The 13,970-nt window shown below is 40.6% G+C and overlaps 1 protein-coding gene and 1 long non-coding RNA gene across 2 annotated transcripts in view; one reads left to right on the top strand and one right to left on the bottom strand.

The window, feature by feature from the left end:
* The window catches only part of SMPD3 (sphingomyelin phosphodiesterase 3), a 33,962-nt gene that overhangs the window by 9,284 nt on the left and 10,708 nt on the right, over window positions 1–13,970 (bottom strand). The window contains exons 2-3 of the mRNA XM_050904058.1: window positions 11,323–11,398; window positions 3,813–3,968 (exon numbers count right to left, since the gene is read on the bottom strand). Of these exons, the coding sequence (XP_050760015.1) occupies window positions 3,813–3,968; window positions 11,323–11,398 (232 nt within the window). The remainder of the gene's footprint in view (window positions 1–3,812; window positions 3,969–11,322; window positions 11,399–13,970) is intronic.
* Window positions 385–13,706, top strand: LOC127021122 (uncharacterized). Its single transcript, XR_007767162.1, has 4 exons — window positions 385–516; window positions 4,205–4,369; window positions 6,173–6,253; window positions 12,781–13,706. It is a non-coding gene; the product is annotated as an uncharacterized LOC127021122 (long non-coding RNA).

Below are 13,970 nucleotides of genomic sequence, written 5' to 3'. Positions count from 1 at the left end.
AGAGAAAGGACAGGCAATCGATAATTTGCTTGGGATATTATCTACAGCATTAAAGCCATTCTAAACATAATCAGCATGACCTATCAACTTTTAAATTAATTTCTTCCTAATTGCTACTGTGCTCCTTGCATTTAAAGCATACAGTGCATCAAGCTCCTAGGATTATTTAGTAAGATATCCTACAAAAATGTATACATTAGAATTTCAGACACTGAACAAATAAGCAAGTTCTAGTTCTGTGCATGCTGTTTAACATAGCAATCATTACACCTGGGAAACAAGCACAACCAGAACTTGAAAATACCAGCTGCTACAATTCCATTTTTGTTAAATGGCAAAGAAACTGGCAACAGCTCCTGATAATGTTCTTTCTTGCAGCATTTACACCTTCTACAAGGTTAAAACTTCTCAGCAACACTTGAAGGCTCTCTCTTGGGATGAACAGAATATTCACCTGTGTTTGGAGCTGCTGCTGTAACATATTTGTCACTGTCTATTGCCAAGGCAACAGAATATGTAAGTACGCATGACAATGGTAGTCAGAAACAAAACTTGGAACCGTGAGCTGTGTATCTTAGACAGAATGCAGCTCACACACTGTAGGAATCACATTCGCTCTCCTTGTGTAAAATGCCGTTCTTGCCAAGTGAAGCAGCTGTTGACCTCTCCCTATTAAGAAGGAAGCAGCACACACATGTGGAGTACAGTAGTACTGTGTTCATAGCTGTAGGCACTTTTGCCATTTTGTTATTAATAGTCATTAATACAGCTGAGTGTCCTTCAGCTACTGCATCCACACCAGCTGATCTGTCTCATTACATCTTTCTAGCTTCCCCCACCTCCCCTGCCCCAACTAGCTCTTGATCTTGAGAACTCCCTCGTAATTGCAGGGAGATTGAAAAATGAATTGGCCAGGGTATTCTGGAGTTGTGGCAGAGGATCGGAGGACTGACCCTCCCTCAGATTTGCTAGGTATGCAATGCAGAGAATTGCTCTTTCTGTCTGAACAGCCAATTGGTTTGTTTAATGTTTATGGAAAAGTAGATGATGTAATCTGTGCAATTGTTCATTTCTCCAAGTTTTCCCTTGTTATATCATATGTCTACAAAATTTCCCTCAAAAACCAGAGAGATTAAAATTTTGTCGTGATTAATTTGCAACTGTGGCACTGACAGCGATAAGTCACAGCTGATGAGACAAACTTAACCCATCTGACTGGAAAGCTTTTTATCTTACGCTAAAAGGTTTAAAAATGTTTTAAAACTGACTTTTACACAAGTCAGCCCAAGCAACCTGACAGTAAGTAACTTTCTGATAATGTTCCCACTAAGTGTGAATTCACTGTGTGAATGTTGTCATAATGTTCTGTAAAGCTGGAGGGGAAAACTGAGTTGCAGAAGATTTGTCATAAGCATAAGGTCACTCATGGACCTGGAGATCTTTGAAAACTGTACTGTCAATACATCTAAGAATAGAAGCTTGATATTCACTGAAACGTTAATTACTTGCCGTATCAGTCTGTGGAGTGGGAAAGAATACAGAAAATCATATACAGAATTACAGGAAGCTGATTATTGCTTAAAAAAAAATTAATCTTGAGATGTTCAGTGCCCTGTAATGCTAACAAATGTCCCTAAAATAATGAGTAATGTAAAAATGGAGGAGAAAACTTTAAAATGTTGCATTAATCTTGCTTAGTGTATAAGAAAGCAATCTAAAAATAAAAAATGAAATAGCTAGCTTAATTTCAGCTTCCAGGCTAGGGGAATTTTAAAGGGGAGGGGGATGTAAATAAGCGGCAGAGATATAAAAAATCACTTTTTTTGCTAACCTACTTTTCAATCCTCTTTAGCAGTAGTTGCAATGTTTACACCTATTATTTGCAAAAGCAAATAGTTGTTTTTACTTTTTTTGGTTAGAGTGCCAAAACGTCTCAGGTAGAGAATACTGACCATACACTCTGCCTCACAGCTTTACTCCCGTCTCTCTCTCTCCCCTCATGCTGCACAGCCTCACTCACTTTCAATTTGCGATCTGACTGGGCAGTCTCCGCTTGGTATGCAGCAGATATTGTTTACTTCCTTGATGGACACCTTTGTCTCCAGGCCACTCCATCCATCCAACGATATTGGAAGGGAAACAGTCAAATCACAGCAGATGTGTCCATTTGTATCCCCCAGCTTCTGTCTCCCTTTGTCGGGACTGCTGCAATTGCCGCTTCAGCCTGTCTGCGTAGCAGCTTGGCTAGCTGAAGACCTGTTATTGACCATGTTTGTTTCTTTCTTCCTTCCCTGAAAAACTCACTACCACTGGTACCATTATATTTTATCCTAATACGTGTTTAACTACAGTATTCTGTAGCCATTACCACTTACTGTTCACCTCCACAGTGCATAACGGATTCTCCTACCAGTCAGAGCGCTTGCCAGCACCTTCTCGGACCATTCTGAGTTTACTTCGGATCATATAGTTGTGACTGATTTATTTTTTGTACATATGAGCTAGAAACGAACAACAGAAGGGCTGTGTTTTGGGCTGATGGTCTTTTCTACCCAGTTAAATGTTTCTCCAACTTTACTAAAATCTTCTGTTACAAGTGTCTGGTACAAGTCATGAGATTAGAGAATACTGGTTACTTTTGGGATCAGATGACACTTGCTTTTTGTTTCTTGAAGTTATTTTTGGTACAGTTGTTGCTCTCAGCCTCAGTTACCTCGGCTTCTTACGAAGACTACAGAATTCACACTAGATGCCGTTCACAAATTCACCTGTTAATCCACGAACTCTGGTCTGAATTGCTGAATCCCACTTTGAACGCTGCAGCCTGAGCTCATCCGTACACTGCACATCTCCCTGGTAACACAGCACAGACGAAATCCCTCTGAGCCCCCCTCACTGTACCTGCCTTGTGCTCTTTGTATCTCAGTACTTCAGTTTTGGCCCAGTCACGCAAAAGGCCTTTTAGCCATCAGCCTTGCGGGGAAGGCTGGCCGCTGGGCACCGCTGATCCATTTGCCGGCTCCAAACCAGCAGAGTCGATTGCCGTCGTATAAAGCCAGCAAGCAGCTCTGCTGGATGCCTGAGCTGTACTGAGCAGGAAGGCAGAGAGGATACACAAACACAATGCTCTGCACTCTATGTTGGCAATTTAACTGTTAACAGAGCATAATATTTATGTTTGGAAAAGGCTACTATCTCTGTGAACTCACCACCCATTAATTATGGTTTTGTGGAGTTCTTTTTCTAGTACTCTCAGCATCCAAATTAGAAAAAAAAAATTAAAAATTTATTAAAATAAAAATACCCCAGAAGTACAAGGCGTCAGTTAGTTTTTTTCCAAGACTGATTCAGCAATATTTAGTTCTCTCTGCAGCATTAATCTCCTATGTCTGTGTATATGCCCTATCAAATTATTACCTGCATGAATTTACTACTTTTTCTCCACAGAAGTCCTGTAACATACATGTCTTTCATTAGTCACTAAAATTCTAGGACAATAGGTGTCTACCTAATTCAAGTAAAGCTAAACCACTGGCTCTGTCCTCATTACTGCTACCGCAAGTCACAAATTAGTGCTCTTTGTGCCTTAAAAGACATCATGCTTAGTAACTCAGCGGAGCTCATAGGTGAGAGCTACTCTCCTTGGCTCATCTCAAGGCTAGTACCTATTTTAGAAGTATCTGTAGCAATTAACTCTTCCCTTGCAAAAGCCAGTCACAACTTAGTATACTGCTGTAACCCACAGGAATCAAGAACCTCCCTATTCCTTTTTGGAATAGGTAGACACCAGGAAAAGGAAAACCTTGTCTTACCAGAGGAGCAGTTATCGAAGTTGAGATCTCCACACATTACATCAAAAGCCACCAGCTCCTCTGGATTGGCTGTACTGGAGGAGGAGGTAGATTTTCTGAATTCAGACAGCCAATCTTGAAGCATATCCAGTTGCTCACATCGAACAGTAGTATCTCCTGTAGCAAACAAACAAATAAATAACCAAAACAAGAAATAAGACCTCCTTTTAGCATATTACTCAGCCACATATTAGTTGCTAAGTTATTGACAGACATCTTGAAAAAGGGTGCAAGATAAAAAATGGTGTGGCCAATAGCATACTCAGTACATAGTGCTTAGCCCATTATGAAGTTCATTAGGAACCACGCTTTTTGATGATTTAAATATCTCCTTCTGGAATCAATCATACTAGGCATGTCTGAAGAAATAAGAAGACAAGGCATCTGTGCTGCAGACAACCAGCCAAAATGATGACGTTTTTAGCCACAGGAAGAGGAGGATCTGATGCGCTACGTTTATAATCAGGAGTTCAGCGTTAAAATCCTACTTCAGACAAAACTGGACAGCATGTTCTGGGGTAAACCACTTGATCCTTCTTTGCTTTGCTTTCTAATTTTTAAAAATCAAAAATTTAACTTTCAAGTGTTATTAGTAAATACACATCAATGGTAAATTTAACTTACTCATACTGTAATAGTCCATCTGAGGAAGAGTTCTATTTGTGTTCAAGTAAGAATGCCTAAACTGGAATTATTTTTTCATATTTTTAAAGGTATGTGTAGATACAGGTTTAGGTAGCAGTACTTCAGAAATAAAGAACCAGATCCTTTTCACCAGTTGCAGGGAAGTTACACTAGGCTGCCTGTGCTGAGGATGTACCCCCGTTTTATAGGAGTGATATGAAAGGGTTGAGATTGATTAGTTGCCAAATATTTCTTGTTTGTGAAACCATCTGACACACAAAACAGCTCTGTAATTATAGCAACTAACCACACTTATTTTCAAGCACATTAGGTGACATGAAGTCTAAGAAAAAATTAATTACGGGCTCTCTTAAAATGATTACAGCAAAAGCTTGATGTGGGGAAAGGAGCCGGAAGAGACACATTCTAGAAATAATCGTTTACCATATTGCCTTTCCTTTTTCTTTTTGCTGTACCTATAGTTAACAGTTATAATTTTGCTTGTTTCAGACTTGAAATGATATGTCAAGTCAGGACAACATTACTTTTCTTCAAAACAAAAGATTTGTTTTCAGATGCCACAATCGGAAGGAGAAGCAGCAAACCCCAAATGACTTATTCTGACTACAATTTTATTTTAACCTAATTTACTACTTTGTGCTAGCTATTAAAAAGGTGTAAAACACAATTAGAAACATCAGTTATGTATGTCCAAAGCTGCTTTCAGTGGCCACTATGGAGATGGTGAATAAGTCTACCTCCTCACCGCTTGTTACTCACTCGTCTCAACTGCAGCTGTCACCAGCACCCTTTATAGACTATATGAACTCCTCAGCACACTTTAGGCATTAGGACTTCACTTTCCTACCACTATTAACCTGTGAAGGGTTGGATTTTCAAGAACATGTCGGGGTGGGGGGGTGTGTTAAAACAATAGTTAAATACAAACTGAACCAGAAGCGTTCAACCAAGCATGATTTGATACAATCCTAAATAATTAAAAGAAATATTGAAAAGAACGTGACCAGGGAAAGAGAGCTTTAAGTAGGTTCTGACACTGACTCATCTTTTCAGACCAGTAATTCCAACAGCAAATAATCTGATTTTTTTTTTTTCTTCCACTCGTGTTATTCCCAACAAATCTTTACCAGTTGGGCTGTAATATAAAAGCAGGTACGAGTGCTTCCTGGATCTATTTCCTATCCTACGGTTTCTAGTTACTTGTACCTCAAGTTCACATAGTACCCTAATGACACAGCTTGACAGAAATCCAGACCAATGTATTCGTGGGAAAACCCCTTGCTACAACAGCACAAGAAAGCCCTACAGTGAAGACTTAGCTAGACGAAAGCACAAGAAATAGGTCACGTGGAATAAATACAGCCTGGAGCAGGTGACACTAACCACAAAAGGTGTGCGTGACTAACATGTATGTTCTGCTTAACTAAAGATACAGACAAAATTACAGATTCACAGAAAGCATGAGCTTGAAAGGGACCTCTGGAGATGATCTAGTCCAACCCCTCTGCTCAAGCGGGGTCACCTACAGCCGATTGCTCGGGACCGTGTCCAGTCCGGCTTTGAATATCTCCATGGTTGGAGACTCCATCACCTCTAGGTAGCCTGTTCCAGTGCTTAGTCACCCTTGCAATAAAAAAACATTTTCCTTTGTTTAAATGGAATTTCTTGTATTTCAGTTTGTGCCCATTGCCTCTCGTCCTGTCACTGGGCACCACTGAGGAGAGTCTGCCTCCATCGTCCTTACACCCTGCCGTCAGGTATGTACACACTTTGGTAAGATCCTTCTGAGCCTTCTCCTCCTGAAGCTGAACAGTCCCAGCTTTCTCTTTCCTGGTAAAGCTTATTCAAATTCATGGACTGTCCTCATTCTGCAGCATCTGAATCTTGCTATCCTATCTCATCTCCTTAGGCCAGTCCTTTCTTCTAGCCTGCCTTTGTTTCCTCATAACATAACTTTTAAGCATGGTGCTTGTTGACAAGAATGCTGTAACTTGTCTTGCTCCCCACAAAGTCCCGATTATATAAATTGCTTAACTGTCTAAGATGGGTTTTTACATCCCTGAACTGTCAAAGTTTTTTTGCATTTTCTGTGAATCATCCATCTAGCATGGCTTCACTAGGATGAGCGATAAAATAACGTGGCCATTACCATATGGGCATAAAACTCAGGCAGCAACCTGTCGCAGACCAGCGTGAAGAACATAGCAAACCCACTTAACTGAAACGCACAAAGGTAAAATTCTCCAAAACAGAAAACTCTTGAGAAAAACAAAAGACAGACAGGCAAAAACATTTTAGGAGGATATTGTGAAAGCTTTCTGGTAACATGCATTGCTATTACTAAAAATGCATTAACTACATAGTGACATACATCTCCCTCGGTAAGAATGCTGAGCCTTTGTAGCAGCACTGTACACCAGGTAACCTCAGGGCTCTACAGAAAAATAGTAGCCTTGGAACTCGAGAAACTGATTACTTTCTTTTCTTTTTAGAAAAAGTGTAGAACTTGTGACAGTCTGGCATCTCTGATTATCCCCACTAGAGGTCATAGAAGTAATTGCACTTCAGTACGTGGAAAGTGTGCAATGAAGTGAGCTACATTTCCATGACAAAAGATGGGATCCTCTCATGTGACTTGAATATATCTGTTTTCTGAGATCAGTATTAAACTAATGGTATCCAGCTTACTGCAGCTACACAGCAGGCACTGCATGTATCTGTATGCAAGTTACTGGTGAGACTCAGTCTTACCAGCTCCCAATGATCAGTAGCTTTGGAGATGAAGATAACTGAACTAATCAGACACCTAAGTAGAGCAGAAGCCAAACCGGAATCCAGAACAATCAGGGGAGCAGACATTTCAGAAACTGCTACTGAAATGACATAGCATCAGTAAATATTAACAGAAGAGAACTAGGTAGTAACTCCCAACACTAACATTCAACAACTTCTTCCAGCTTTCAGCTCTAATTAAATGTTCAGATAGAATCACTGAGCTGACTGACTGCCACCAGTGATTAACCAGAGAATACAGATTTGTGCTAATTGCTCTACACTCTTTTCCTCAGTAACTGGCCCGGAAAAATGCAAATAATTGTGTTGTGACTGGTTCCTGCAGTCAGCATTTCCGAATTCTTTGCAAGTTCCCTTCAGCTTCAGATTCTGTGGAAGGATGAAAGGGTAGTGTGGGAATCCTCAGCCAGCATACATAAATACTTCACCTTTGTTCATTACAGGATAATCCTACGTGCCCTTTCCCTTAAGTGAAATCCTGGCTTAAGTTAGAACTGCAGGTAGGTACTATACACTGAGGAAGACTGTTTTGTCCTACTCTGAAAGACATTAGAAGGAGCTATGGTGGTTGAACAAAGCAGCTGACAGGTCTAGTCAGAGGAAATTAAAAAGATCCAGTGGAGGTTTTTAAAACCAGAATTCTCAGCACTGATAAGCGCTGTGGGATATATTGACAGGGAACCTGGGGAAGACGAGCAAAAAAAAGCTTGTAAAGTGTAGGATGTAAAGCCTAGTCAAAAGGAAAAAATTGTTTCCAAGTCGCAACCAAAGGCTTCAGTTTAGCCATGAGACAGGCTGTGTCACACCTGACTGTGACAGATCAAGCAGACCCCTACACTTGTAACATACTTAATCCAGGATAGCCTGGGAAAACAAAACAAAATAAAAACCAACCACCCAAAAAACCAAAGTGACAAAAAAACCCCTTTTACTCTGCTGGGTTACTTTTCAGGTAGGTCAGGTCCCCAGTCAAGTGCAACACAGCCTACAACAGCTGTGTTCGCACAACTGAGAGGAGGGGGCAAAGGCAGGCTGCCACGGTGTGGATATGCCAGCTTTGCTATTTCAGAAACGTGTGGAATCACTGCCTAAGGAGGCTTAGCACTGAAGTTACTCCTGATTGCACAGTCAGAATTTCAAACACTGAGGGATCTCTCTCAGTCCTGAGCTGAGTTCTGCTTAAGCTGTGTGTAGGCTTGTGGAACCTGAACCTGGTGCTAGAGAAGAGTTGCCAATACCTGTACTGCTAATGGCTAGACTCATACTAAATGCAAACCAGGGATGTGAACGAGGTTATGAGATCGCATCCAGCATGCTACATCATCTGGACCTGGGCTGGAATAGCTTGAGGCTTCCTCTGTTTTGATGGCTTGGTGGGGTGTCTGAAAGGCATGACTCAAAGAGACTTGGGAGGTGGGTGGATTCTAGGCAGCAAAACCTGTCCAGAACATTCATCACTGACTAATTAAAAGACATAAAAGAACCATGTAAACTTAACAGCCCCTTGGAAAATAATTACATTCAAGTCTCATTAAAAGATCCCTTCATTTGTCACTGAAATGCAGCTATTTCCACGGTGGAAATGAAGAGCTGCTTCATAGCGCCATTCAGTAATAGGTAGAGAATTGAGAGGATAAGCTACATCTAATTCTAAAGTTTTATTGAAAAAGGTGAATGTCAGGTCTGAAAAAACAGTAATTGCTCAGAACAGAGTTGAGCCAGCACATCTCTTGAAAAAAGCATTAGTAGTTTGTCCCTGACCATAAGCAGTTGGATCCCTTCTTCTTATACTCATGTAGGTATCAGAACTGTCAAGTGTAAGTTTATGTATCCTAGAAGGGAAGCCAAATTGCACTCAGCCATGTACGACGCGATGATTTAAATGGCTAACCTTTTAAACAGTGCTTGTTTTTATAGATACCACATATTTACATCGTTGAACTGTTTTTTGGATAATTTTTTAAATGTGTGAAATGTTATGAATCAGATGATACAAATCAGAAAGCACAGCTCTGCCAAACTTAGGAACTTTAGTTTTCCATTTCATTACATAAACTAATATGATATATCAAAGGACAGTTAGACTCTTAAATCATTGTCTGCTCTATTTGAATGTAGTTTGAACCAGATAAGCGTAAAAATACAAAGCAAGAACATAAGTAGGAAAACGAAAGGTTGCGTTTTACCCTTGAAGAAGCTTTAGGCTGACATTGACAATAGAACATTACTTCCCCATTCTTCTTCCCTCCCCACTCTTCCTCTTCAATATTTTAGGGATTTCACACTGTGATTACTGTGATGACTAACTGAGAATACATGAATAGGTAGTAAAAAGGAACAGGACTAAAAATGGAGGTTTATAACCTAAACTAGAACAGCAACAAATCTCAGCTCCACAACAGCAATCTCACAGTACATTACCATAATTCCAGAATTAAAAATAGAAAACCAGAGAAGGACGTTACAGTGTTAAAATGCAGCTGAAAAATTCATGAATCTTCTTTAGAACTATCCCGTCTCTCTAATGGACTTCAGGGACTGGCAGTTTTGTTCCCAAGTCTGTCCCTCTGCAACTGAAGCACTGACAAAGTAGAATGAACGCTAGCTGCCTGACTGGGTTAACCTAGACATGCTGTAGCACATAGGCTCAAAGTTCTACCATTTATAATACATTACTGTCTTGCCTCAGTCTGCAGCGTACATGCTGCCTTCAAGCAGTCTAGGAGGGCTATGTCGTGCTCTCCAGCTCTCAGGAGCACAAGAATCACAGCTGCATCAAGTAAAACTAAGGATATCCACCCCTCTGGCTAAATTAAATTCTGATCTTGCACAAAGTAAAAGTTTGTAGATTTGGCTTTGATTTTATTACTACACCTACTCTAAATATAGAGCTGATAGTTTTGATGCAAAAGATAGGAGAGATACATGGAAAATTTTCCATAGACTTCTCCAAGAATTTCAAGTATTTGTCAATTGTAATTGATGAGTGTTCAGGTGAATAGCTAAAATGGAGAAGCGTCTTGATTTCAGAATGTATGCATCAGAACACTAAAAATGGAAGAAAATGACCTGAAGTTACTAACTTTTCTTCCCCTCGCTTTCTGGGCTTGGGTTGTAAAATGGAGATAAGGCCACCCATCTACCTCAGTCTTGTTCTGAATATTAAAAGAAGAGCTGAGTGTTGAGATACTATCATAAAAAAAGGTCATAAGATGGTTGAGGAGGAACAGGCTCCACCACAACCTGACAGAGCTACGTGAAATTCCAGTCTGGTTATGGGAAGCACTGGAGTCCACATCTCTTGCAAACACAGGAATCTGCTATTAAAGAACACCTCATTCTTTTTAAAGATAATTCAGGGAAAATTCCCAAAAAACCTTTCCACACTCTGCTAAGAGTTTTTCATTTTGTTTATCTTTAACAACCTTAGAAAATACTGTTTCATGAAACAAAGGACACAGAGCATGCTGTGTCATGCTGTAGTAAATGTAATAGTGGAACTGCTTTTAAACATGACCAAGAGAATTTTTCAATGAGTGTATTAACTTGCTAGCCATTTATGTATGAAATTTGCAGGTCAAAAAACAGAGAATTTGGCTTTATTCCAGCTGCTGATTTCTGATGGAAAAACTGTCCCAACTTGTATCTTCTGATAATCCCCTAGTTATGTACAAAGAAATTTTAGTTTATATGCTGATACTCACAGGATGCGTTAAATGCTGCTGAGTAATGATGCTAGTAATATATTTGCTAAAATAACAGTATTTGGTTAAGAGGGAGCAAAGAGAAGAAAAGCTCTCAAGGGATATTTTTTGTTTGTGTCCTATAATGCTTAATTACTCCGAGACTGAAAATGTGAAGCTTGGGGGATATACTTGGCTACCCTTCTTTCTTCGCTATGTCACTGCTATTTGGAATGCACGCTGCACATTGTCAGAAATACTGGAGGAGCAATGCTTGCTACTTTTGCACAAGAATACCACCACAGGCCTAGAAACAGTGAAAAACTAAGATACGCGAATTAGGACAGTACCTGCAATAGCTTGCAAGTGAGTGCAGGAAATGTATCCCACAATTCTTTGGTCCTGAGGTGTACTTCCCACTTGCACCTGGAAGGGAAGGAAGAAATAAAAAGGTGATTAATGGAAGAGCTCTTACAACTCCATTTCTAACCCCGGCTGCTGTGCAGCCTTTGTACACGGAATGGGCCTTTTTCACCACTCTTTCCATCTAGCTCCATTTTGAAAACACACACCCACATACAAAAAACCACCAGAGAGACCCAGTGGGGCTTACCGGGGTCCCACTTGCTGCTAGCACGCTGACTCCTTCCTGATCACCACTACGTCAATGTTTTGATTTTGATCTGCAACACACGCAAAAATTTGACTTTCTCCTGCTCGTCACAATCCCACTGGCTCTCGGTCCCAGGTCTGTTGCCACCCTTTTGCATCCCAGCCCTTGTTCATATGCAAGATTCAGGCCCACCACTGAAGCGCCATATAATACTAATATTATCAGCAGTCTGATTCTTGGTATCCGTGTGAGACTAGAACGCAGAAGGAAAAAATGCCAAGGGAGTCTGGGGAAAAGGGTGAAAGATGAAATAAGGACTGGTTTTGACCATGCTTTCGCCATTCCTCAGCAAGTTTTGGATTTTGATGGATTTTTTACATTCTTCTACAAAGGTGTTGGGGATTTTTGCTAGGTCTCAGCAAAGCGTTTACATTCTTCAGCTCACAGCAGCAGCCCCCATGTCCGTCAACCAGATGAAAACACAACACGCGCCCCTGCTCTTACACACAGAAGAGGCAGGGCTTCCAGGGGAGCTGGTATGTAGTGTAATTTCTCACCCGTATCATACGCTACGATCTTTTAAAAATATATTTGCTGGTGGACACACAAGCAAATTAGAATCAAGTTCCGGTTTAGGTTTTCAGCTCTATTGAAGGTTTTGGCAGTTCAGGACTTATACAGCTGCAAATCAAAATTCCCAGTGATTTGAGGGTCAAGATTTGGATTGAGGCAAGAAACTAGTTTGAGTATATGGTTTTCCTGTTGACAACTAATGTGGCAACACTGCATGGACTACTAAAGAAAATGCCCACAGAGGAAAGTTGTACCCAGGGCTCAGAAAACAAAACCACAGATGAGTCTCCTTCACAAGGCTAGGCTCAAATTTCATCTGACACCTGTAAATAACAAGCAGAGCTCCATTTCATACAGACACAATTTTGTCAGCTTGGTTGGTTTTCTTGTTTTTCAGCTATCCAAGAGCCATCCGATTCATTTTAGAACTGGAAAGTCAGCTTTGCAGTAAGTGAATTTAGAAGTCGTTTGTACCCAACAATGCCTTGTTAACTTTCAGTTTTTGTTCCAGTTAGAAGAGTATGTAATAACTTGCATTATTCTGTCCTCAGTCTGTTCAGTCCTCTTTTAGACAGTTTTCCAAATGGATATTGATGGTGTTCTTATTGCTGTTCCCATACAGTTAACCTGCTTCAGGGAGGGTGAAGGCTGAGGAAGACAAGGAAAATACAGGCAATCACTGGTGGATCTACCCCTCAGCCAGAGGATTCCCCTAAACTCACAAGATTGTAGCAGAGTTTCAAAGGATATGCCAGTCTGCTGGATGGCTGGTAGCGAATACTGCAGAAGCTTCGCCACGCAGACCTCCTTCTTCCTCCCTCAGGCTGCCGTGGTCTGAATATATCACAATGTCACAGGTGAATTAAAAGGAGCGTTCTCTCCAACTTTTTTATGCAACATATGCCATTCCAATAGAAAAGTGGAAAACCGTTAGTTTATATCCTCTACTATCTAGGGCAAGCAGGTGTATGAATTATATTTTCCAAACGTAAGAACTCAAAATCAGATTTTCTCTTCAACACTGAAAAACTATATATTGTAAAGCATCTATTAGTTTACCAACAGCGGTGTCCTCTGCTGCAGAGAAAAAGTGTGCATGTTGTACATCTTTCAATGCCATCTACTGTAACCACACTGAAAAGAAAATACTGCACGTGAAGTTTTCTGCCTTATAGCAACAATGTGCTGCTTATAATCCTCTTATTGACTAAAGCAGATGGAATCATTTTCAGTGTCTCTATCCAAAAAGCATAAAAGATTTAAGTCTAAAAGCTGAACATCCAAACATAAATGATAGTCAGTTGAGAAAAAGAAGTCAACTCAAATTGGCTTTAGAATTTCCTGTGCAGCCTTAATGGAGTGCCTGACAAGGCCTTGTACTCATCAACCGATTTATGCATAGGATCACACTCATTTCCATTAATCATAAATAAATATGTAGTGTATGGTGTCCCTGTGTGCACAGATCTATACGGAAATGGACTTGGGATCTTTCGCTCTCAAAGAATGACAAGAAATGGCCTAGAAGAAAGACTGACTGCCGCTATACGCAGGTGGGTGGGCGCAACAAAGGCCCCTCGGGGTTGCCACCACAGGGGGACAGTGCCCCAGGGCTCTGCACTTGCTAGGAACAACGGCTGCTTTACACACACCCCTGAGGGGAAAAGGAAAGGGGCTTTCATAAACACTCTGCTAATTGAAAAAAAAAACAAACTCAAAAGCAAGAGCTGAAGACATTAACATAATTGGAATTTCCTTGGAAAGTGCCAGCATGGAAGCACATCCAAAGCAGCTTGTCTCCCAGATTTCACA

This window comes from Gymnogyps californianus, chromosome 12 (assembly GCF_018139145.2).
Source record: "Gymnogyps californianus isolate 813 chromosome 12, ASM1813914v2, whole genome shotgun sequence".
In the NCBI taxonomy this organism is placed as follows: domain Eukaryota; kingdom Metazoa; phylum Chordata; class Aves; order Accipitriformes; family Cathartidae; genus Gymnogyps; species Gymnogyps californianus.
This window is presented reverse-complemented; position numbering and strand designations above follow the sequence as displayed.